Genomic DNA, 27,476 nt, shown 5'->3' with positions numbered 1-27,476 from the left:
GTTGAAAATAAAGTATCAGGTAGGGTTAGGGTAGGTGTAGGGAGAGCTTTACTTTCCCGGTAAGGTGTCATCCATTTAATAATATGAATTTAAATTATAATTTACACCTGCTATTTGCATTCAGTAGTAGCTATAAATAGCATAAAATCCTGCTATTTTAACAATTTAAACAGAATCTATAGGTATATTGCGCTTAGTGTCAATAGTAGCATCTATCACTAAGAGAATATGCAATTCATACTTTTTGTAAATAGCATCCATTGCAAATAGAAAATAGCATTCTAGTGCGTACAGTCGCTGCCTTTACATTTCTATTTTCAGTGAAAACAGAAAAAGGAGAAAGTGACAAAAAATGACTAAAACTGCACAATAAGTGGCTCAAAAGGTTCACATGCTATGCTAAGCAAGAACTACAGACAATAAAACATGATACGATAATCCTATAACAAATAAATACAGTATCCAAGGATAAATTGGATTGTGATTTTAAAAAGCTCCAGGCTCCAGGTTTGCAATTAATGACAAGACATATTACAAATTAAACATTAAGAAACATTATTATTGAATTATTTCACTGTAAAATACAAAAACGAGTATTTAGGAAAAATAATGTAATTATATTAATTTTACAGTACAACTGTAAATTACAATATTAGTATGTATATCTGTCAATTCATTTTCAAACAAGCTTTTATTTTGGCAGAAAACTGTTTGAAAGGCTTCTATTTAAGATTAAACAATACGTAAACAAAAGCTTTATGCAATTCAATATGAACATGAGGTACAATGTACCTAAGAGTTATTTTTTACACATAGGGACAGCTAATATAAAGTGGGAACATCTAATCATTCATTACTCCTAAAACAAGGTAATGCTTACAAAACAAACTAATAGGGAAGTCACCTATACTTACAGTTGAATAATAAGATTGAAAAAAAAGTTTTGTTATCCATAAGATATACAAATTCGTGGCTCAATCATATATTCAAAAAAAGAAAAATGTACTTGGCTTTGTGGTCTGGTCTTGATGATTAAGGCTAAACAGGAACAATGTCGTCATTTAATTATGAAACTGTTTCCACTCCATGAGTCACAACTTTTCCAGCACCTGTGAGCGAAGACCAATCAATCAATCAAATCAATTCGGCCCAGCCAATCAGTGCCATCACACACAGGAAGCAGGAAATGCTGAGGTCAGATTCATCTGTGTAAAACATATCCAGTCTGAGACGGGCATCGACCCCCTCAGGAGCATTAGTCTGATGAATAGAGCTGTCTGCATAACACAACAGCAATCTAGTCCGGAGACAAATGGTTTTTGACCTCTGCCAACATTCACAGATTCAGAACTCACGGGAAAGCCTCGGAGGCCATGTTTGTTGCTTTAGCATAACATGCTAACAGCACTCAAAAAAGGGAATCTGAATAATTCCTGAGGCATCTTGGACATCTTCACAGTGTCATTGTTGTTATGTGAGACAGTTTCTTAAACAATTTGGTTACACTCTACAATAACGTTAATGTTCATTTAAAAATATACTATTGTCCGCTGTTAATTCAGGTTTGTTCAATACATTAAATTTGATAAATATAACTATTATATAACTTAATATCAATTCTTTTTTACTCACATTGTTTAAAAAAATACAATAAATACAAAAAGTACAAAATAAAAGTAAGCAAATAATAACCAGTGATTGATTTTAAAACACACCAAGGCTGCATTTGTTTGATTTAAAATACACTAAAACGGTAATACAATGAAATAATATTACAGAATTCTTTTTCTATTTAATAAATTTAATCCTGTGATGGCAAAGCTGAATTTTCAATTTAATTAGTCTTTGCTGAATGAAACAAAATTTCTTGAAAAAAAAAAAAAATATGCATGTTGTATGGACAAATAGAACATTTTGAAAGATTAATATCTTATTAATTAATAGTTACCCAGTCTGCCTTGACTTTTACTCAAGATCCCACCAGATTATATTCTACAATCAGACAATCAACAGTCGTAATGAACATGGGAAATAAAATGAAAATAATTCAACATGCACTCGGCTTTAATTAAAAAACTCAGACTGGGATTTCTAAGCAGGTCTCCTTACTGCCTCACGAGCACCACAAGTCCCAGAATAACCGAGTGGAAAGAACAAAAAGGAAGATGGTAATCCGAAGTGACATATCCCGCCTCCATTTGGGAAAAACTGGGTGACTTGATCAAGGATCTCATATCGAAAGCTGTGATAAACTCGTTAAAAGTTAACGATTTAGGGACGAGCTAAGCTGAACCTCCCTATCAATATTTTATCGGCCTGCCTTGCAGAATCAAGCTCTTTAATCACAAAGGGGAGGTGGGGATCTTTCTTGCCAAAAGCGCATTCACAAATTTGCAGTCAGCAGCAAGGCTTGAGCAGGCACAGTCGCTCAGCTTGCGCTCCTTGGCTTCAAGAACCCGTGGTTTTGCAGCGATTAAATTCAAGACTTGATTTCATGGTGACCTCAACATCTATTTTTCACTGTACAAAGTTATTTTTCGCCGTTATCTCCAGTGTATATTTACTTCATTGCTTTCTGCCTTTCAGTCGGCCTCACTGAATCACATTTTGTGAAGCTGTGCTACCCTATAAACAACCTTTTAGACAGGCTGTTACTCTACCCGGCCCGCGAAAAGCACAGCGCTTCTGACAGCAGGCCCGAAATGCTCACAATAATTGAGTCGCCACAGTGGCTGAACAGAAGGATATAGAGACGTATAACTGTATATGAGGTTATGCAGCAAAAACAGCCGTTTGAGGCTAGAGACGACGGGCAGAAAACAGACGGAATCACAGAATCGAGTTTATGTACGGCGCACTTCAGAATGTCACGGAATTTGGTCAGTTTTGGTTGAATAAAGTACAATGAATCAAATCTTGATAATATCTAGCTTCTGTCAATATTAACCAGCAAACCTACAAACTTCACCTCTAGAACAGCTGTCAGAGTCACTTCACCATTAGCTGAAAACTATCACCTCATTCAAACTCTCATCGAAAATCAACAGTCTTCAAAGCAAATGTGAAGTTTGGTTTAACTTGAAACTGTGACAGAAATATATTGCCATCATATAGTACAATGTACTTTTCAGATCAACTAAAAAAATTGTTTTTTTAAGGAATGTCCCTTTTTTCAGAAACATTTCATTTGACTCTATCATGGTACAAATTTTAACGAACTATCAATGGTATTGAACTGTATTAATTTAATTGATTAAATATGCCTTTTGTTTAAAATGTAATAAACCTCTGAAACTAAATATATAAAACTATAATAGAAAAAAATTATATTTTAGAATTTTGACAATAGGTCCCTTTTACTAAAAGGTTGTTAAATTGTATAGGCCCAATTTTTTCAGTAACATATCCAAAAACCACTTGCACGGTGTTATATATTTTATGCAGTTGCGTGCTTATGTTATCTCTATATTACGTGCTATAAGTTCTCTAGGATTTATAAATCAGCGACAGCAACACGTGTGGACAAATGCGGAATAGTTATTTATTCATTTCAGCAATCATGGATCACAATTACACTTTGCAAATGACGAAAAATACCAAAAAACTTAGACGTAAACCAACTGAACGTTTTGGAACAAACACAAAAATAAAAGTAGAATAAATGGCAGCGTGGCTTTTCTGAAATGTAGAGAGCTTTGCGAAAACCTCAGACTAAAGAGACTCCGCCCCTCCTGTGTATATGTGTGTGTGTATATATATATATATATATATATATATATATATATATATATATATATATGATAAAACGTAACTTAAAATGAAAAGAAAAGAGCAGAACCAAGAAAATGAAATCTAGACAAATTATAACAATAAATAAATAGGACCTCAAAGACTCAGTAGGACCTTACTCAATTAGAAGAAAAAAAGTAGGGCGGGTCTAAATGTTATCTATCAGTAATTGATTAGATTGTGAAAAGTGGGTGTTACATACCAGATTGGAGCCAAGAGGTTGGCTCATGCTCAAAACTGGTTACATAAGCCAAAGAGAAAGTACATTTAGAATTAAAAAGGGAAGAAGTCTTTCCAAGAGAACCATTTTTCATTTAAAATAACACACAGATGAATCATGCACAATGAGGCCAAGAATTCAGAAAGGATTTCTGTTATATGTTGACTAGCACAATTACAGTCACACTGATGTATGTGTATTTGTTTCTCTCCGTCTTATACAAAAAGCACAGCTCTTGATATCCAGCTAAAGGCACCATCACAACATTCATCTGTGTTTGTGTGTGTATATGTTGTTCAGTGGGCATAACAGGGGAAGGCATGGCTGCTATGGATCTTACAGAATCATTGTGAGGATAAACCAGGATCTCTGAGGATCAGAAGCCGTCTTAGCACTAACCCAACTTGCATGCTTCTTCAATAGAAACACATAGAGCACAGCTAGCGGAAGCTTGCTGAAATGTGTTAGCATGACTTCTCTGCTGCAACAGTGATGCAACATGAAGATACAATAAGTCAATGCTGCCTCTAATAGATTCCCTGTTGTTTTACAGATTGTTTGCTGGAATAAATCAAGCAATTGATAGATGGATGTATCAGAATTAAACTAAAAACACATTCTCTTCCACATGGCAGACAATCAAGCTTAAAAATTAACACTAACCAAGCGCTAATGTGAGTCAGACTGGCTTTGGTAAGTAATATTATTAGGATAGTCAATATTAAATGAGTGAACTATATGAAATGAGACAAAATTTACCTTAAAGTATTTATTTGATGAAAAGGAATTTTCTTTTTTCATTTGTATTTTGTTTATTCATAAAAGAAATTAGTTTTATTTTATTGAAATAAATGCCGCTTTGGTGATAATAAAGTTGGTGATAAAAAGACAATGCAACAACTCCAATTTAATACAGATTAAAAAAAAAAAAAAAAAAAAAAAAAAACCTGCTTAAGAACACGGCATGAATAAATTCTCCATTCATCTAACCATTGGCAGCTCTGTCAAAAAGCAAATTTTGGACCCTGGAGTTAACACACACACACACACACACACGCACGCACACACACACACACACACACACACACACACACACACACACACACACACACACACACACACACACACACACACACACACACACACACACACACACACACACACACACACACAGGTCATGAGTGGCACTGACAGAGCAGCCACACAGGTGCAGTGCCGAAACATCATCTCAACCCGCTCTGCCAAGAGTCGTTACCAATTCAATCAATGTGTCAACAAACAAGCAGCCTCCCAGCAGAAAGAGAATGACAGAGAGAGAGCCAGACGCCGGGGCAGAAGGAAATTGTCTCTACAAGTAAAAAGAGTGCAGCACAAAAATGGAAAATGAAAAAACATTTTGACAGAGACGGAGAGGAATCTGTAGGTTAACTGGCTAAAATAATCGCAAGAAGAGTGTTTGAATACAAAACAATATCCAAAAGTATGTAAGTATCACATTTTTGTATTATTTTCCTGCTATTCAGAAACTCAACACCCAATCAGTCATTGTCGCCCCAGTCTTATTGAGAGGTTTCCATGGTTTCCGCTCACACCTCGTTCTCATTATGCAATCGCCCACCTGTCAGATACAACATCTTGTTAGTGTCACTGAAAATTCTGATCTCTCATTATGAGGGTTTATCCATTTCCATCTTTTGGCCTTTAACAGTCATCTGTTTATTATTTTGATTAATATATCTAATCTGTTGCACTTTAATGGATTTTGCTTTTAGAACCATATGCCTATATGATGATTATGTATTTTGATTATGATTACATTTAATTAAATTTGCAAATTGATCCATGTCAAATCAAACAGCCACACTTTATTTCCAGATCAGATAGCGCCTCATATATATGATACATAACTGATAGTAGTTCATGTGAAATCATCTTACGTATCTCTGCATATTGAGCTGAGACAAAAGAAAGTACAGTATTGTAACATCAATTAAAAAAAATTACACATTACCTAACTATTTTAATGGAACAGAATAAAATACAAGTGTTTGAAAGGCAGTTAAAGCTTGGAAAGGAAATAAATGATAGAATGAGTCTGACAGTGATATGCAGGTCTAGATTTTTTCATGGCTGAGAGTACTATATTCTTATTGAGGCCTTTGCAATATTTGGTTAAATTTGTAAAAGCACTCTAAAGGCCTGTTTACCAAGAATGATAGCAATAAAGATAACTACAATGCTAACTATATTAGCATCCGTATACCAACTTATGATAATATTAAGTTTTATCACCTGCTACTTTAAATACTCATGCAGGTGGGGAAAAAATTGCTTTGAAAATGATTCCAAATACATAATTCACCTAGGTCATAGCTGTGGTGCGGATTGTGCTATTTTCCTTATTCAAACGGAACTGGATTGTGCTATTCATCTTTTAAATATAGAATTTTTTTTTAAAACTATATCGTTATTAGTTATCTTCTTTGTGTGAATGGGCCTAAACAATGCAAGCCAGAGGAAGATTATCATACTAAGGCTTATAAATACCAAAAATACATAGCCGCCTGTGAAAACAAAGCTATTAATTAAAAACAAATTCGATGAATGAGATGAATTTCATTGCATTCCTGTCTTACAAGCACTGTAATAATGGAATAGTTTGTTTATTCATAACTCTTCCTCAGACTAAAAAGACAAATAGAGCACAGAAAGTTCTCAAGCTGCCATCCAATCCACAAGCCGAATCAATGTGAACAGTAACACTACAAATCACCATTCTATTCAGTTCTGTTCTCCTGTGTAGCGCTCTGCTAATCCTATTGGATTCCCTGAGGTCACTTATCAAGTTTTCAGGCCCCGAGGGCCGATCTAATCACGCTGCATGCTTTCATCCTTTTGCTTACAAAAGGGAATCAGAAAATGGACACAAATCTCTCAGGCTACAAACAGGTGTATATAAATATGTGCAGGTCTGCGAGTATATTTGTATTACGTATTAAGTGTGCCTGGTGTTGTACCCTGTGATATTTTGCCTGGCGTACGCTCGCACAGGGGCCATCTGGTCCGAGTTGGCTCTCCTGCAACGCAACAACTGATCCGTGCCAAATGATCGTGTCGTGGCTTGCATGGATGCCACAGACCAGTATGGCACAGTACGTTCAAACATACACACGCACCCATTGTCCGCTGTGTTGTGCCAAAGGCTAGTTTTGAGGGACTAAGGGCAACGAATTAGCAGCTATAAACTGTCATGCATCACACTCGCAGCACATTAAAATAACACTAATACCTTTTGCTTACAGTGCAAGGAAAAAACGCATCAAACTGAACAGCAATATTATTGTGACACTGTGAAAGTGATGTTGATGTTTGCACGTGGCTTTATTTATATGTGTGTGTGTGTGTGTGTGTGTGTGTGTGTGCATACATCTGTGACCTGAGGAGCAGTTCACAGACACAGGCCAATGCACACACACAAAATGCTCCCTCATATGTCCATATAGATGTTATTGGGGCCATGCTGCAGGGTAAATGAAGAGAACGTTTTCTGAAAACTGGTTAGGGGTAGATATGACGTAAAGAGGCCAGAATATGTAAAACAGAGAGAGTAAGAGAGGCTACAGCTCTACATACAAGTTGGAAAGGCAGAATTTTCTGGAATAAATTTAAGTTAGCAACAATAGCTTATTAAAGAGCTTTATACGCAAATTATGTCTGTTTTGATTGGCTAAGCACTTGGAATATGAAATGTATAATAACATCCCTACCAAGTTGCTGTATACCCGATATGCACTGATTTGCAAATCCTGTTGGTCGCTCATGGTTGTGATATCCTAACTTAACCATGAAGATTTCATGTTTACATTTGCATTTAATGAGTTTCCATCAAGGACTGAGGAAACTTATCGTTATGAATGCATTCATTGAAACACATTCTGTGAAACACAAATTATATATTGAAGACTGTTTCAACCATTATTCTCCTAACAATAAGGGTGTGTTCATATTTGTCATGTAACGTTCAATTCAAATGAAGTCTGATGTGACTGCTCGGCTAGAGCGGTTAATTTGAGTAAATGTGAACGCTTCCATCCAAACCCTGGTGTTCACCAAACAAGTGGACCAAGACCCAAAAACATGGCCCTCTGTTCACTTTCAAATTAACTCTAGTGCAGTTCAAATTAAATATTAATACAACACGGCCCAAATACTTCTAAACAAAGACGTGACGTAATATGACATGATTTGACAATGCAGAACAAGTGGTGCATCTAAAACAAAACTGTGCAGAAGGCAAATGCACGAGGAGCTGCTTTTAATGAGTTTCACATGCGGCAAAAATAAAACCATATGTAGACGCAACAATGAGCGTGATTAGTCCAGCAGACAACATTAAGTGTATCTGACTTAAAGTGTCGCTGAATGGAACAATCGGTGAATAGGTACTTAGGCGCACCGATCGGTCTGTCAGCACCACATTAAGTCAAGCACAAGGCCTTCTGTAAGTTCCTTCATGAAATATACGTTATTCAACCTGACCAATCAGGTTGTGAATTTATGACATTGTCTTTACAGTAGGTTTGGTATCTTTAGGCGCTCTTTAAAAAAAAATCTAGTGTGAACGCGAAATATACAAAACTAAAAAAAGTATTTTCTTAGCTTAAGAAAATTAAGTTTGAACCACTGATGGCACATGGATGTCAACGATTGGCCTTGATCTAGTTAGTTACGTTGCTGTCTATGCAGGGTCAGAAAGCTCTGGGCTTTCATCTAAAATATTGTACTTTGTGTTCTGAACATAAACTAAGGACTTATGTGTTTGGGACAACATGAGGTTGAGTAAATAATCACAGAATTTTCTATTTAGCCTGAACTGACCCTTTAAGGCAGCCATGCCTAATTTATCAACTGCTGTCCGGTAAGAAAAAGACAGAGCGAAAGACATATACTAACCGTGACTGACTTTTGTAGATTTAACAAAGCTTTATTCTAGATTGTATTATTATTTATTTATTTTAGATTTCATTTGTGTATCTATCCCTAGCCCTTCATAAGTTAAAGAAGCAAAAACAGCCTGTTTAATAAGGGTCACATAAGAGGTTAATAAGAGGGCAGAAAATTACTCTAAATGACAAAAAAGCCAGTCAAAATGGCACCTTTAAAGCACAAAAGAGTATATATTTCCTAGAAAACATTAAAAGATCAATGTAGCTTTCTAGAAATATATTTTGTTTAGCAAATAATCCAGCTGCAAGTGTACTTTGCTGAACTGAGCACTAAAATAAAATAGTGCTGTTAGATAGGGTTCATCTTCATATATAATGGAGTGATCAGAAGCATTTCAGATTAGAAGACCTGCCATTTTGTGTTCCTAGCCATGATCCTGCAAAACGAGAGGAGCACAGCAAACAGACATCTTTCTTCGAGAATGTTATGCTCAAAATATCCGGGCATCACGAGAGTCACGATTCCCAGAGGGAGTCGAATTCATGAGGTGCGAATTGGTGTGAAATCTCTGGCGGATATTATGCGAGAGATTATGACTGCACATCTAATGATGTCACAGCATTGCGGGGTTTAAATGATGGGGATTCCGCCGCTCAGTACACGTCCAGTTGCTTTGGATTAGGATTAAATTCACACAAACTCATTAATATGCGCTGCACATGACGAGCTGTCTGTCAGAGTTTCACACCAGCTAAGCTCTTCTGAAGGAGGTTTACTGCGGGACCACAGCAGATCAGAGAAGCAGAAGGTGTTTGGGGGGGGTTTATTGATCTACGCTTTATTTAAAGGTCAAAAGTGTCACTTTTTGATGTTTAAATACTTCCTCAGATGAGTAGCCTATACACTGCCAAAAAACAATTTACTTACTCAGAATTTTTGTTTTTAGTTTTCAAACTAGGGATGTCCTGAGCTGATCTCAAGGATCGGCATCAGGGCCGATCAAGCAGTCAGACTTTGTGATGATATTGAAACCTGGTCTCATAAGAATGCGCAAAACTACCAGATAGTGTTAACAAATGCAAAACTGATATAAAAAGGCATTTTCTGATGCAACCATGTCATCTCAACTTACTTTAATCGCAGATTTGAATTTTTCTGTTGAACTGTATTTACACAGGATGTTATACACAGTGTGTAGCCTATATATATATATATATATATATATATATATATATATATATATATATATATATATATATATATATATATATATATATATATATATATATATATATATATATATATACATATATATATATATATATATATATATATATATATATATATATATATATATATATATATATATATATATACATATGTGTATAACAGCTCTATATTCGACATATATATATATATATATATATATATATATATATATATATATATATATATATATATATATATATATATATATATATAGGACAGGACTAGCGTTTCAGTAAATAACTGAAGTCATATGTCCATATGTTCAAACCTAATGGTTAAAAACATAGGCTGGTGTTCGAATGGTCACAGTTTTGAACCCATAAACATTGATCCATTAGCTGTTACCATTGTGAGATTAAGCATAGCACTAAACCGAGGGATTGTCAGCATAGTAAGACTATCATAAGTAGCTTTAGATAAAGGCATCTGCTAAGTTACTACTTACACTTATAAATATCTGAAATATATATATATATTTTTACTTTGCATGTATGAATTCAGTTCTGAAAGTATTACGGAATCATGTTTTTCTCAACCAAGGTCATGTGCAGTTCTTTGATGGTTTGTTCAATGTCGGACTAAATCCTTCTTCTTCCCGCTGTCTATCAGTAAAGCACTCTCAGGACTACAAGCTCTTATTTGCACACACTGACATCTCACTTGAAGCCACTGGGAAAACGTACAAATCTATTTTTCTGAACAGCTTCTTGTGCTGAATTTTTAGGAAGACAAAATATATTTATAACATAAAAAGCATTCTACAGCAGCCATTATCTTCTGCGGCCAATGTCACCTTGAATCTTATTGGAGTAAATATAATATACATCCCACTAATGTGACGTGCTTAAAAAAGCAACACATCTAATCTGATGACACCAGCCATGTGTTTTAAATGAAAATCCCTGACATAGGCGAAACATCATCCCCCGAATGCAAGCAAACACACACACACACACACACACACACACACACACACACTTTCTCGCAGACCTTGTTTGACACATGAATTCAAACTTTCTCCCTGCCTCTCATATCATGCACTATTTATAATGTGCTCTCCCTTTATGAATTATTGATAGGCCATACCTCTTTTTTTAACTCGGTAGTTCACTCAAACGTTGACAAAACACACACACACATATAAAGCTAGGCGATGAGGGTCTTTATAATGGGTGTAATCACATATATAAGTCACATAGCTAAAACTAAATGTTTTCTTACACAAAAAGAGCTCAGATTCAGGGTAACTGTAACCAAACACAATTTTACTAGAAAATAAAACAAAATGGTATTTTGGATAAGAAATACAAATAATCTTTGGTCCATTTTTGCATTAGTTTTGATATTTTTTACATAAAATGTAATCAAAATCAACAAAATGAAGTCTTCAAACGAACCCTGATAGCAAAGCTCTAATTGTTAACATATTATCATACACAGCATGTACTACCCCAGCCGCTCCATTTAATACCAAGATCTAAATCCAAACCTTTCCAAAGCTTCATGAAGATTTACAAAGAGAAAGAATTTTAGCTTTATGTGACTTAACGTTGACATTTATGTGCTGGAATTCTATTACCTGGCCTTCAGTATTGTTCTCAAGATGTTAGCACAAAGGTATTCCTTTGGAAGCGTTTTAGTTAGATGTCCATTGAAACATTCCCACTCATTTAGAATGCTTTGAGAACTTTCAAATGTAACTGAACATTTTGAATGCTCAGCGAACACTCAGATGTAATGTTCTTATTACTTTAGCAAAACCTTCTTCGAACATATTTTTGTTGACTGCATGCAATGAGAAGAGCGTGAAGCAAATCCTAACATCCTCCCAAAACGACACGTTCTTCACTTTCCTCCTCCCTTTGTCATGAGTAAGAACTCAAGCTCACAGCAAGCGATGAATCACAAACACTAGCTATGATGGGAGCTCCCGGATTCATTTTTATCATTACTACTACTACTACTACTACTACACCCACCAGCACATCCTCTTTAAACTGGAAGTGGAGACACAATCCTTCTCTGCAGTGTCACTGTTGCAGTGCAGCATCTGGACTGCACGTATATCTATATGCAGCAGTTCAGATCAGTGTCGTAGGAATTTATGAGCAGTTCAAATCCCCCAGTTCACAGCTTGGCCTGACTCATGCATCTCAGAGCAGGTTTCTCCGAATAATCGAGTGATCTCATACCGCCGGCACAGACGGAATCCGCAGAGCGAGCTTTGAAAGCCACTCGATGTTTCGGACCACAAAATTCCTGAAGTAAAGCAGTAAAGGCTGGAATTGGTAATAATGGGGTAGATGTTCGCGTCATGTTTGAAGGAGAGCTCTGGAATGAGCATTTCAGAGAACAAGTGAAGCGAAACATGGCTATCACAAGCAAACGCTGATGAGAAACGATCTCTCTCTCTGTCTCTCTCTCTCAAACACACACACAAATGCACATAAAAATAAATGACACTGACACAGGCTATCAAATCAGGAGAGACAAGCTGTACCAATCTTTTTCTAAAAAATACAGAAAGGAGAAATTACACGGAATTTTCAAAGCAATTAACTTCAAAAAAAGAAGGAAAAGGAAGAAAGAAATTTGATTTCGCATAAAGAGATATAAGAGATTAAGAAATTGTAATACTGTTAAAATGATTTTAACAAATAGCATGTACAAAAACACGTTATGCCACATAACGACAAAAGAAGAAATGATACATAACCATCAGTTGTATTATTTGCAGTATACTACAGAAAGGTGTAAAGTTTTGTTGTTTTAATAATTTTTTTTGTACATCTATGCACGTTACATATGCATTGTGAAAACAGCTTTGCCATTTGTGAATTTATGATTTGCCTAAAATTAGTGTTTATTTAAAACATTATTTAATATTATATTAAATGAGAATAATATACTTAGCACAAATCGGTTTTCGTACAAATATCTTATCAAAATTTAAATAAGCAATGTTTTTATGTTACACTAATGAGAAATTCATAATTGTCAGGAAAGTAACATTTAAATACAAAATAAATCACAAAGTTATAACATATCCCTACTTATATCACCCTTTTATTTCCGACAGAATATAGAACACCGCACAAAAGGCACTCTGTCTTATTTACAAACTGCAGTGAAATGTCATGATTCACAGAACAAGCACGACTGCCTTCTTTCTCTCGCCTCCACATGATAGCACATCCAAACAAACATGCATACATGCACAGTCACACATCTTAAAACGGCATCTCAAACAAATTAATATGAAGCGGCCAGGCTACGGAGTGAGGATAAATTATGCATTATGAATATCTAGGTCTGTGATTTAAAAATACACACCACCTTTTCCCCATGCAGCTGTTTTGCTCTGAAGAGGCCTGTGAAACGGCAAACTCAATCTAAACTCAAACTCACCAGAGCACAAACAAAATCAGCCAATTGCCACTTATGGATAAAAGAGGATTATAATATTTATCTGATGTGGAGTGCCCATAAGAGTCATTTTACTAAATAGATTCTTTCAAACTAATAAAAAAGTGATTAAATGACTCATATGAGCAATCAATGCAATACTGGCGTATTGAACTTCACACTGTTGAAAGTATGTGAAAGCATGCGATATGCAACGAAATGCTTTAAACTGTAGCATGCTACAGTTTTTCCACATGAGATCATCATTTTACATGTTTAATTCAGGAAGGTGATTCACTGTCTCGCTTATAAATAAGACATTTGCGCTTACAATAGTGCTGAATCACATCAAAGGTGATGAAAGTGTAGCTGATATCATTTTTGGCATTTAAATTATTATGCATCAAAATAAGTTATGCCAATTACAGAGTTTTATTTAGGGTATATTTGTTGTGTTGCAGTTGCTGCAAGTGTCTGTCACCCTAATTGTGTTTCTGCCATCTAGGCCACATGCTGTTCCCATATTATTCAGACCTAGTTTTCGGTGGCTGATATAAATAAATATGTGGCAAATATGACGAGGGCCTCCAGAGGTTTCATCACTCGTTTGGAGAGAAGTTTCAAGAATACGTGTTTGTTCAACTCAACATAGTTACTGCCATGTAGAGATTCATAAACAGCATTAAGCAGTTGCATTATAAACAAATATAAGAAGTGAAGTCTTGCCAAATGATTTGCTCATAAAATTACATAGAACACACAAACAACAGTAACACAAACACGGTGGTATTTCTGTGCTTTTTTCTGAATAAAAAAGTCTTGTCTAATGCAATTTTGCTACTCAAGTCAATTGATCTTGTTTTAAGAATGTTTAGATGTTTTTATTGAAGAACTAGACGAAATTATTGATTGCAACAATGATTTTTGCAGTGTGCCTACTGTTTGGCACAGCCTTTGCACCAGGATAGATCTGTGCCTTAAAAAGGAGTCTGTGTAGGCAGCTCACTATGTAGGTGTTCACTTTAAACGTGTCGAAACATCAGTCTAGATAACGTTTTGCAAAACCATCTTAATCCATCCAAAAGTGGTTGGCTGCACTGCAAAGCGCTTTTCGGTCGAAATATCTAAACATTTATAAATCAAGATACACAAGTTTAGGTGTACTTAATTTTAGTCATTTCTGAAGTATATGCATCTTGATTTAGGAGCTGGGGGACAAGCTGACTGATCAAAAAGACCCTAAACACAAGGTAAGATACCAAGAAACAACCATAGACTGGTTTAAAGCAGTGATTTTCAGCATGGAATCTGGTTAGCGCTAATCAGTTTCAAGATTCACAAAACCAAGAACACAGAGTATAAATGACAGGGTAACATCAGCAAGGCTAGGTAAATCTCTAACATTAGCCTATACAAGAGCATCAATGTCACGCTGGGTCAAACTAGTCAGCAGAAAAGGTCAGATGAGACATACAACAAGAAAAACATCCGCTGCCAAAATCCTTTAAAGTCAACATTAAATCTAAACTTTAGAATAAAATAGGTTGCACATGCCCTTTCAAGTTAAATTTAACCACTTATAATCAGAAGAATGACAACAGATGATATTCTCTTAAGATTTTCCAGTAACGATGTTCGTGACAGCTGTGTCTATGTAAAGACTAAGCGAGCTCATAAAACAATGCAATACTTCCCTGAAAGCTTGTTATTACTGCCATCATTCAATCAGGCCTAATTTGCATATTTATCACTGTGCTGTCTTGGTGAAAAACTCTCCCAGCTTTTCTTTCTGTCATGACAGAACTTACCAGCACACCTAACAGGACAGGGTCAATTTAGCTGGCCTCTGAATTAAGTAGCCTTAAAGCGATCAATGAGAATAATTTGCATGAGGATCGTTACTTTATTGGAAGGAAATGAAACCGTCTGTCCGCTAACGTACTGTTGACCTGAGGGGCAGCGAGCCATTTGATGGATTTTAGTTCAAAGATGGCGAACAACTTCAAAGATATCAGGACAGGTGATACAAGTGGGAAAGAGTTTTTGCAAATACTTAAACAAAGGTCACTCTTTACAGACTGAAAGCTTATAAAACAGATGAGGCTCTGGAAAGAGTCTCTCAATGTGTCGTATATCCATATAAAATTTTGAATAAGCTATTCGCAAACAATCTCGGGTATCTGCTTTTATTTTTTAGAGCTACACAACTATCAGGAAAAGCACAAGTCAAAAGTATAAGCTTGTAAATTAGTTAGGATACAAAAAATACTTAGCATATAATGTGATCTAAAACAATTGAAATATGAATAATCAATGTGACCACAACCTTCCCTTTTTTAAATGGAAAATGTCATGTGTTATAATCTATTGAGCCCATTTGACCCAGAAGGCCTGCATAAAATAAAAAAGCAAACAAGTCTATCAACTCACTTAAACAGCCTTTTGGAAGCTTCTTGTTTTCTGAATTGTCCTCTATTTTGTGACACTTTTCCTAAAAACACATTTCTAGAGACTGTTCTAAACTGACGTCAAGTATCTGAGGGGTTAATGTGACATTTTAAATAAATACTAGGAAATGGTTCAAACAATTGATACCTTGCAAACTACTACGTCTATATTTATTTATTTTTTATGTCAAACTATTTTTAAACTATCATATATAGATTGACCTTCTTTTTAATACAATCAATATACAGTGTAACAGATAATCTAAACCCCCTCTAAGTAGCGTACAGTATTACCATCTTAATATAATATTATGTACAATATCATATTATGAAATCAATGATGTTGATAACTGAGAACTGCATCATAATATGCCTCCATATCATTTCCTAAACTAACCCTTTGCCAACATTGTATCTGTAAATCGATACATACAAGGAAAATCTAGTACAGTAGCAGGAATTAAAAGACTAGTCTGACAACAATAACACCACAACAATGCTGACCTATACACTTTTCCAGAATGACTGAATGTGACAAAAAATATACCCAATGTAATTTAAGAATTAGCTTGGTTGATCATAGTAGGAGCCTTTTGTTGTGGATTAGTTCACTTCCAGAATAAATATTTTCCTGGAAATTCACTATATATATAACTATGTCATCTATATAAAGATATAAATGTATATTATATATATATATTATATATATATATATATGTATATATATATTTATATATATATATATATATATATATATATATATATATATATATATATATATATATATATATATATATATATATATATATATATATATATATATTCCTCACCTCCCCTTTGAATTGCAACTGCAATTTGGACCTTCAGCCTGTTGGCTGCATTGACATCCACTATATGCAGATATAATTATTCCCTCAAAGAACTCCAAAAATGATTCGTTGACAAAAAAAAAATCAGATAATCAGGATTTTTCTGGAAGTAAACTAGTCATTTACTGATACTGAAAGGTAACAAGTAACAATGAAAACCCGCCAAAGAACAATTCTAGAGAAATCAATGTGACTTCAATGAGCTGCTGCAACAATGTCATCAAAGATTCACTACCAAGGACCTACAACTTTCCAAAACTGTACAATCATCCAGATTAAAAGAAAAAAAAATCTTGTTTTACCTCGGTCAGGTGAGGTGTAGGGTTGAATCCGCACATGTTGCAGACTTGGGTGTGGCACTGGGTGCAGAGGTTGTAGTTCGGGCTCTTGGCTGGATCTCCAATGTTTAGCTCAGTCTTACACAGTGGGCAGGACACTTTGGGCTTTGAGGAAACTTCCTGCCGTTGTGGACCTGGCTGGGCTGCGGGTTTAGCACCTGCTGCAGGACCCAGACCAGGCCCGGGGGGCCCCGGCTGCTTCTGCGGGGGCTTGGGGGAGGAAGGTGGTTGGGCTGGTGGTGCAGTTTGCACCGGATCTACAGACATCAAACTGCTGGCTTGGTTCAACAGAGAAGCGCCGAAACCAAAGAGTTTTCCAAAGGGCTGTTCTGGCGGAGGAGGTTGGCGGGATGGGGAACTTCCAGCGCTGCGAGTCTGATCATGTCGCGGGGCTTGAGACTGGAATCCGGGGCCAGAACGGGATAGGTCAGGCTGGGATGGGGCTTTGGCCATGCCTGGAAGTGGAACGGCACCTGGAGCTGGGGGTTTGCTTTGAGGGGTAGCTTGAGGGACGATCTGCTTCTTAGCTTCTGGGGGAGGCTGGGACTGAGGTTGGGACTGAGGTTGGGACTGAGGTTGGGGTTGGGGTTGGGTCTGGGTCTGTGGGGTCTGTGGGGGCGGTGTGGGTTGGGCTACAGTCTGGGGAGGAGGTTTACTGGGCTGGGATGGCGAATGGATCTGCTGTTGGCTTTTCGACCGTGGTGTCTCCATGTCCATCCCCAATGCCCTCTGCATTTGACAGTTCAGACACAACCACTCCTGCACCTGGGAAAGACAATGAACAATTTACTGGCTATGTAATTAGATCAAAAGATTGCTTGTTTATTCACATACAAGACAAGACATATCAGTCAGTTTCTTGCAACAGTAGAAGCTGCTGACTAGGATGTGAACAAATCCTAGCCACAAGTATTTGACTTTCATGCGTGACTTGTGTTACTGTTTATAGCCGTGTTATAATCTCACCAGCTGTTCACTACAACAAAGTGGTGAAAATCACAGCAACTTACACTGAAGGTGTAAGATCAAGGTGCCCATTCTTTCAGCTACAACCTTTACCAATAAACCTACATTAATGTTTTAAGTTACCCTGAAGGCCTTGATTAGCTGGGCAAGCTTCCTGGAGGGCAAGAGTCTTCATCCAAGCTTCTCAAATAAAACTGCCTGGATAAACCCTAAAGACATCGATTAGCTTGTTGAGGCATGTTTATTAGAGTTGGTGATAAACTCTGTAGGAAGTTGGTCCTTCAGGATTGGACACTCATGGAGAAAATCTTTCAAGGTAAATATTAATGACAGACATGCCTTTCAAATAATAAACTCTTACATTCAAAGGTAAAGTCTTTGAAAGGAATATTGCACAGGGATGCCCACTACAGAATAGAACACATCCAGAGTGTTGGGTGTGCCCTTTTTAGTTAGAAATCACCTACCAATGAAGAATCCACCAACCAGTGTGCTACAGACCTCTCCTAGATATGACAAGTTTCATAAAAACACACTTAACCTATACTTAATACTTAACCTTTTATACTTAACATGTATAAAATTAATTCTTAATTTATAAATAGTAGCATAAGTAGCAATAGAACTGCTCATTTGACCATTGGAACAGGATATGTGTTCACATTAACAGCTTTAACTACCTAACTGACAGAGCTAGTACTATTACTTCATATTCTATGACAGAGATGTGACATGCGGACCCTGATAAATAGGATTCACTAATAGGATCAAAAGGCGCAACTGACGTCCGGTCAGAACATCTGACTTCATGAATGGATTATAACCATATGAGGGGGTTTGATGCTGAGTATATTAGCCTGTCTAGTGTCTGTCTGCTCTTGTGATATTTGGAACTGACATGTTGAGACATGAAATCTGACATGCCGGATTTAATATAACTGACCGACAAATCATATCATACAAAACTGTAACATCTGACAGCTTGACGGACACGATATGACACTGGTTACTCTGGGAGGGTTTTCCTTTACAGCTAGGAGAGGACACAGGGAAGCGTGTGCTAAACTGCCTTCTACCAAAGCTTAAAGCCCCATGATTGTAATCAATGCTGATAAAACAGTGCATTTATACCAAATTTTGCCAAAGGTGGAGTGAAGTAATAAACAAAAAAGCAATAAAGTAAACACATAACACTGAAGGATATTGATGCCTCAAGCTGAAAGAAAGGCAAAGTAAAGTTTTTTTAAGAATAAGTTTACCATGATTAGTTTGCAGATGTCGCTTTGCATCTAAAGCAATGGCATTCAGACATTTGTCAGTGCTTTGTATTTTATGTTTAGCAAAAGTTATGTTAAACATGACACTGGACCAATGAAAGTGGTGCTAACCAGTCTGAAAAATTCTATTCTTATTCCTATTTTTTGTAGACTGTCAAACTAACATTTCTTTCTGGTCAAGGTTAATGTGTGTATGAGTGTGATAGACACAAACACACCTCTCTCAGGTTAAGATGAGATGGCTGTCACGTTGGGTCAGGTGTGATAACTGACACTTGTCAATACCGCCTCAGTGCTCATGTAACATCCACTGACATCACGACAGCGTGTCTCACTATTGACCATACTCACACCAGGCAAACTCCCTTCACCTCCACAAGAAAAACAGCCATGTGCAAACAAGCACCGAAAAGCTGACATGGTATATACCACATACATTAAATACTAATGCTAGGCCATACTCTACAGTTTGAAATCAAGTATGTGATCAGCAAGATTCTCTTATTAAATCAATAAGAGATGCATTAAAATGACCAAAAGAAATAATTATAATTTAAATATATATTTTATAGTACCTGCTATTCATCAAAAAACCCTGAAAAAGAGTATCCTGGATTCCACAAATATATTAAGCAGCACTACTGTATTCTGTACCGTACTGGTATATCTAGATCGGACATATCTTAATCATGAAAAGATTGGTCAATTGGTCAGTTATTGACAAATGAGCCACAGCATTACCATCTGATATGTCACATATGTCACCGTGGTAATGACGCAGTACTGTAAGATCATGTATCTTCTCAATAGCATTTGAACACTCGAACAAACGCTTTTCAATTACCTATTATCTGCATCACAGTACTTTTCATTTTTTTCAGCATAAATCCATTTAACAAAACTAATAGCAACTGCTGAAATATAATGACTTAATGGCTGTCCCAGAAATTACCTTTGTGAGTAAATGTTCTCGCTTGCATGAGCTTCTGGGTTATGAAGAAAGATAATGAGTAGATTTCTCATAGCCAGATGTGTCACAGGCGATCATTATTCTTACAGTTATTAACTCCAAACATTCTTGAAGGATTCAATTTGAACACAATAATTCATAACCTTTAATTTAATCACTCTAAATATTTAAAAAGGCCTGAGAAATAATCTGTGCCTTTTTGATGCCTACAGTTCAGCAATTTGTGAATTCAACCAGCTGTTCGGATATTGAGTGGTTCTTTGCTGAAAATCTGCAGTAAAAATGTACTTTATTTCGACAGCAAGAGTTTGAGTGATGGTCATCAGGTCAAACTTTGAGCCTGTGCATTGGTTGGTGATGATGTCTCCAGAAATGTTTGTCAATCATGTTGAAGGACAGTGCAGTAGTCAGAGTCCAATTTCAGCAGTGTGTGTGTGTGTGTGTGTGTGTGTGTGTGTGTGTGTGTGTGTGTGTGTGTGTGTGTGTGTGTGAGAGAGAGAGAGAGAGAGAGACATGTCTGCACTTGTCATTCAAACAAACAGCAGATGAACACACTCAATACCCATTGGACAAGGGTTAATTACAGAAAGACACACACAGACAACAGGTTTGGGTCACCTGTGCCAATCTGCTCTGGTATTTTCTCTCAATTTCTACTTTACCTTTCATTTCCCATGTTTTCTTCTGTAGAGCCCTTTTTCGCGCACGTTTCTCAAGCTCCAAAAAACAAGCAATCAAACAAAACTACAATAACACCAGTAAAATTATTCTGGTGTGGCATATCAGGGCACTATTTCTGAATCAGAAAATAATTATGAATGAGATGAACGAGCTTCTGCAGAAAGTAAAACAGTTGTATGGAATGTCTTTTTGGATTTTCAGAGCTTGACAGATGTGGTTTACAAGATTTACAAAAAATAATATCTGCATCCATGTGTGGCTCCGCCCACCCCAATCCCCAGAGCCAACACCAGTGCAGCACTGAGAAGTAAGGCCCATTCACATATTTTTCAGACAGTAGACAAACCCGCCGTGTTTTGAGAAGCTGGATTTATTTGATCTTGAGCACCATTTTTTAAAATGATGTATTATGCGTGAGAAGCTGCTATAAAGCCCTGAGTCAAAAGGGTAGCATTTAAACACAAATTGAAAGACGTCTGTAGCGCAGTTTTCGTTTTAGCGCATTAAATTTGAATGCAATGGAAAAGTACCGCAAGTGAAATGAAAAATTAGTGAATGACCCTACTAAAAGGCACTTAGCAAATATTGCAGAGTATTGAATAAAACAAAATCGCATAGGCAACAAATTTGAAAATATGACATTCAAGAGATAATATCCGTTGGGTAGCAGTTGGGTAGCAGTTTTACCACAAATACAGACACAAGTGATACCTCCATAACCACCAGCAATACGTTTCCACCAATTCTTTGACATGATGTATCTGTTAAATGGGTCCCAATTAACAGATACATTAAGTCAGAACAACTTGAAAAGCAACAAAAAATTATAATACAGTGAAAACTAACTGCGATCATCTAGCCCTCTATTAAAAAATAAAGAATTTTTCAGAGTTGAACTGCTTGCGCAGAAAGTTTGTGTCAGATAATAATTAAAATCCAACCTTGGAAACAGACTTTTCTAAATCGTTGCTATATTAGTGTCATATTAATGCTAGAAAGCCTATACATTTTTTTAATATAAACCATTATATTTCATAAATAAAATCTATTTTCACAGTCTATATATGAAATTGTGTTACAACTGAACCTTCATAAAAACCTACCCTCCTTAGTTACTGTTGCTATGTAAGACAGGCCTTGCTCCTCTCATGCCACATATCATGTTCTCATGCAGTGAAAAATACATCATGGGGCAAAGAGCAAACTGACAACACGCCGACAGACAAAAGCAAAAAAAGCAAAGCTTTCAAATTTGGACATTTTGTACACATGAACCAATTCTCTTTTTCACATTTACGTAAAGCACAAAATAAACATCAATGACCATCAGAAGGTATTTTATTTCAACGGAAGTTATTGCCTCCAACGTTGTTCTACTCTCCAGTCTGATTTGTTTGATTTGGCATTATGATTGGTCAGATCGCCTGTCAATCGAACTTGTTGCGAAGGGTCAGTTGTACACTGGCTTTCAAACCCTATAGTGATCAACCTTCTTAAAAATTATCTCTGGATATAATAGGTTCATATTCATGTAAAAGACACATTTAAATATTCAAACCTAACATTAAACACTCAAAGGTATATATGTCACACTCATACATATATAAGGTGTGTGTATGTGTGTGTGTGTGTGTGTGTGTGTGTGTGTGTGTGTGTGTGTGTAAGCGCTGTCAGCTATTAATTGAGATTCGTTTTTTTCCATGTATACAGATATACAGATTTACATAACATCAAACAAACATCTATAAAGATACTGCTTAACATTTACAATGTTAGCCTTGCAAGTCTAACAGTATCCTGCATTCAACTGGGAATTACACATGGACGTGCAGGATTTGTTAATATTTTTAAAATTTTCATGCCTTCTTATGTATGTGTGCGAAGACTGAACGCGTACAGGTTTATGCTAATATCTCTCTACACTTCTTCCATTGATTTACACCCAAATGATGGTGCAGCACCCGAGGTATTGATTAGTCAGCTGGTGTGTGAGAGAGAATCCATGAGGAGAGGAGAATCTCTGAAAGACACTGAGATGAATACTAACACTCACACACGAGCTGCAGAACACGCTGCAGCCTGACAGAGCTCAGTTATTAATATATTCACTGTACATGTCTCATAGTCACATTCAAAGGAAAAGTTAAAATAAAAATAACATTATTATCATGATTTAATCATTACAAACTAGGGGTGTCGCAATATATAGCTTCTGATAGCAACAGAGATATTTAAAACATGAAATATTGATATCACACTAGTATTAATGATGCACTACCAGATTATTAACAATGCATCAAAGAGAACAATTTAAACAGAATATGACTGTTATATGTAATTCAGTCATAGCCAATTAATGCCTTTTTTGAGAACAGCTTTGATAAAATCACATGACTTTGATAAGAACCATGACGTATCCGTGTACATTCGTTAAAAAAGGCACTATAAGGTATCGCGAAAGAGACGAATTGTTGTATAAAGTTGTTATTTTGTTGACTATTGTACCGATCTCCTTACTACATTTCTGAGCCTTGTGGTCTGTGTCAGATAGCTCTCGGATCTCTTAATTTATGTTCAAAAGATGAATGTTATTACAGGTTTGGAACGACATGAGGGTGAGTAATTAATGACAGAAAAATAATAATCTTTCTCTTCAGTGAGTTAACATTACAGACATTCTGTGAACCAATGATTTGAGTTTGAGAATCAGAACCAAAAAAGGTCTTCTGAGTTGATTCTTGTTAATGAATTAGCTGATTAGATTCATAAACCCAACTGGATGACTTATTCAACTTAGAGTTCTTGAACTAACATCTCAACAGAACAACAAAATTTATTTTAAGCTATCTATTGTATGATATATAAGAAGACTTCGAACAGTTAAGTATGAACTATTGTTACGGCATTAAAAAAAAGTTACAATATCTACAATATCAAAGAAAAGCTTGCAGGTTTTATACAAAATGAAGTACAGTAAATAACTGTTATTTTTTGTGCATAGTATATATTTAATGTAAGAAGGAAATAAGAGTAATATTAACAATAAAAGGCATTTGTATTAATAACTGAAAACAACGTTTGCTTGATTTAAAACCCAACAGAAGGCAGCTGGCGAGGACGAGAGGACAAAGTGAAACGGATATGGAGAACAGGTGAAAAGCAAACAGACAAGCAGATGGAGTCACAATCAAAGAGTCATGTAGACAAATAGAGACACATCAGCTGCACAGACAGTCACGTCGACAGCATTCTGTGGCATAAGAGCAGAGAGACAGACAGAGGAGGTGAACTGCTGCCTGTTTCCAGACTAAAGCGGTTGAGACACAGACTGAATGCTGCAGTTTCCTAACAACAAACCACAGCGGCGAAGCACCCAGCCGAAACTGGGACGAGACACATCAAAAGAGCATTCTGAAGGCCCCCAAATACTTTAAATATCTCTATAAACACCACACAAGAACACAACACAGCTTCACTCCCGTCTCAGCGGGCACCAGATTCATAAACTAATTCTTCTTTGCGAGCATTAGACCAAACTGACAGCTTATCAGAGCATATGAAGCACAAACGAAGCCGATTAATGGAAATGTGCTGGTACGGATTTTTAAAGGTGCAGAACACTTATTTGCTCAGTACCGTAGTGTACACTTCACGAGTAGCTTATAATTGAGGTGTTTAAAGATGATTAAAAACTACATCAGCTTGCCTTAATGAATGTGACGCGTTGCAAAAGAAATGTAATAATGTTTCTGTGAGTAATAATGATCATAATAACAAAGTAATGAGAAAACTGAACTCTACGTTAAGGGGGAAATCAAAATGCTAAGCTATAGCTGCACTCACGTCATGTTGGAATTACCATAATTACGAGTTTGTGGCTGTAAGGTTTTCACGTCTTAGTTGGATGCATAACTGCAAGTTAGAAACGTTGAATTTGATGACAGCTCCAATGATAGGGACGTATATACAGTGCTAAATCTATTAAAAATGATTTATTAATAATTAACCTTAATTTATTCACAGAATTTAAGTAATTTCAAGTTTATTTACATTCAGATGTGAATAAAGTGATTAAGTCTGTGTAAATGATTTGTTTACTTTATTAATTTGCCGGTCCATAGCTTGTCCACCAGTTTGACCAGCTGCAGTATGAAAATGTACATATGGATTATTTTTTAATTTTTCTCATTTTTTATGATAGGACAGATAAGAACAGACAGAAAGCGAGACTATCGGTGCTGACACATACGGTTTATTTCTGTTTGAAAACTTCCGTCACTTTACTAAGACTTATTCATAATAAAACTATGCTTAACCGCTAACAAAGCTAGCACAAAACAGTTGACTAGCCACCCACATAATGATATCTTATTCTGTGTTACGAGTATCGCCATAGAAACAAATCAATTCCGCATCCAAGGACGTAAAAAAGCTCTGACTAAACTCTATGAGTTGTCTACTCATAATTATGGTAATTTCCGAAATGTTGTGAATGCAGCTTAGAAGGCTAAGGCTACAATGCTCGAGATGTAACCTTGAGGTAATCGAAAAGTTATCAAAGACAGCCGCGCTATGTAAAACATTCAAAGGGTGATTTCCTATTATCAAACTCACAGAAACAACATTTAGTGTGGAAAAAGCCTATTTCTCAAAAACTATTTCTACTACTGCACAGTTTGCACATGAATGCATATTTTGGGCATTAGTGGCAAAAGTGGGGCGTCCGTCTCTTTAACGCATGACAGATTCTATTGTCTTGGAAAGGCAGAGAGACACTGTGCCATTTAGAAGAAAAGCACAGTACTCTATTGTTTGATTAATCATGTTTGCGTGGTGAGCGATGCATTCTTACTCAGCCCTCAGAGACCGGCAGCCATTTCACACATCGGTTCGATACCAACTCATGCACTTCTGATCCAATTTTACCATTTGCTCTTTGATATGACTCTGCTAAAAGGGGAAAGAAAGGCGATAGCCACAGGTTATTAAAGTATCTGACTCAGATTAATATCACAATTTGTCAGCAGAAAAACACTCTTTCTGTTCCCTTTAAGAAAAAAGGCCAAATAGTAGGGCTTTTTGTGTTATCAATTGGTTTATCAATTGCATTCACAAAAACTGGGTACGCCAATTTGTGTGAAGGCATAGTGAAAAATTGTGCATTTGTCTCACTGAAACAAACAAAAAACATATTGAACCTGTATAAAAAATGGCAAACTGAAAAAAAGGATATTGGAAATTCTGCCTGCTCATGCAAAACCGCATAAACATAAGGGATTCTCCCTGTTTTGCCATCATTTAAAATGAAAACTTCATTTGATTGCTTATTTGCTTTGATTCGGTTCCTTTTAATTTAACAAATACAAGAAAATAAATGATACTGATTAAACTATAAAAACGAATAGTGTAAACCTCAATTACGACATTACCAAACTGAAATAAATGAAAGCGTAATACAAAATAAACAAATAAATCCAGTCATGCATGTACGAGTCCATTTAAATAACATACGTCGAATCGTAAAAATAAAAACTCAAATCTGCTAAATGTGCTCTAGAAAGAGCTAAATATCAATTATTTGTTTTTAGATACCTAAATGTCTAATATAATATATAATGTCAGAAAAACATAAAAGATGCTATTCATGCACTTAAAAACTGCATGTGGTGTATGTATTTAGTATTGAATGTGGTAACCAAATATCGCACAAATGCTTGCCTAGGCACATTTATTTAATGATGGAAAAATAGAATGAAATCCAAATCCTAGAAAATTACAAAAGCTGCCACCCATTTGCTTGAAAAAATACATATGATGCATATATTTAGGATTACATATGGAACCCAAATAACGCCCAAATGCTGCCTGGGCAAATTTGTGTAATGGTGAACAAAATAGCATGAAATCTCTAGGGCCACGGTGGTGTGTGTGTGTATTCTCTGTGTTTGTGCCGTGATGGGTGTGTTGTAGCCCAGATGGCCCTACACTCAGTTTCCGCTGTCAGCCTCATGATGAATCCACTAGATAGCGTGAAAACCAGAAGACGTGAGACACTCAGCGCCAAAACGCAGGGCCGACCTATTAGATTTCACGTTCCCATCAAGTCACAGATTTCCGAAGAACTCGTGGAGCGGGGAGAATTCACGATGTTCCCATTCTAGCGTCATTACCCCAGGGTTTTCAGAGGGAACAGTGCTTATGTGCCAAACAAGCGCAATTATTTTTAGCTTCCTTATCTGCCTGATCAATTTGGACTCTTCCTTCCACGTTTCCACGCCGTCATCCGTCCGTCCGTTCT

General features: G+C 36.3%; 1 protein-coding gene across 1 annotated transcript in view; it reads right to left on the bottom strand.

Annotated features, from left to right (window-relative positions):
- The window catches only part of bsnb (bassoon (presynaptic cytomatrix protein) b), a 75,131-nt gene that overhangs the window by 30,389 nt on the left and 17,266 nt on the right, over window positions 1-27,476 (bottom strand). The window contains 1 exon segment of the mRNA XM_043252060.1: window positions 17,249-18,049. Within this exon segment, the coding sequence (XP_043107995.1) occupies window positions 17,249-18,049 (801 nt within the window).

This window comes from Puntigrus tetrazona, chromosome 11 (genome assembly GCF_018831695.1).
Source record: "Puntigrus tetrazona isolate hp1 chromosome 11, ASM1883169v1, whole genome shotgun sequence".
Lineage (NCBI taxonomy): Eukaryota > Metazoa > Chordata > Actinopteri > Cypriniformes > Cyprinidae > Puntigrus > Puntigrus tetrazona.
Note: the sequence above shows the minus strand (reverse complement) of the source record. Positions and strands in the feature narration are given on the sequence as shown.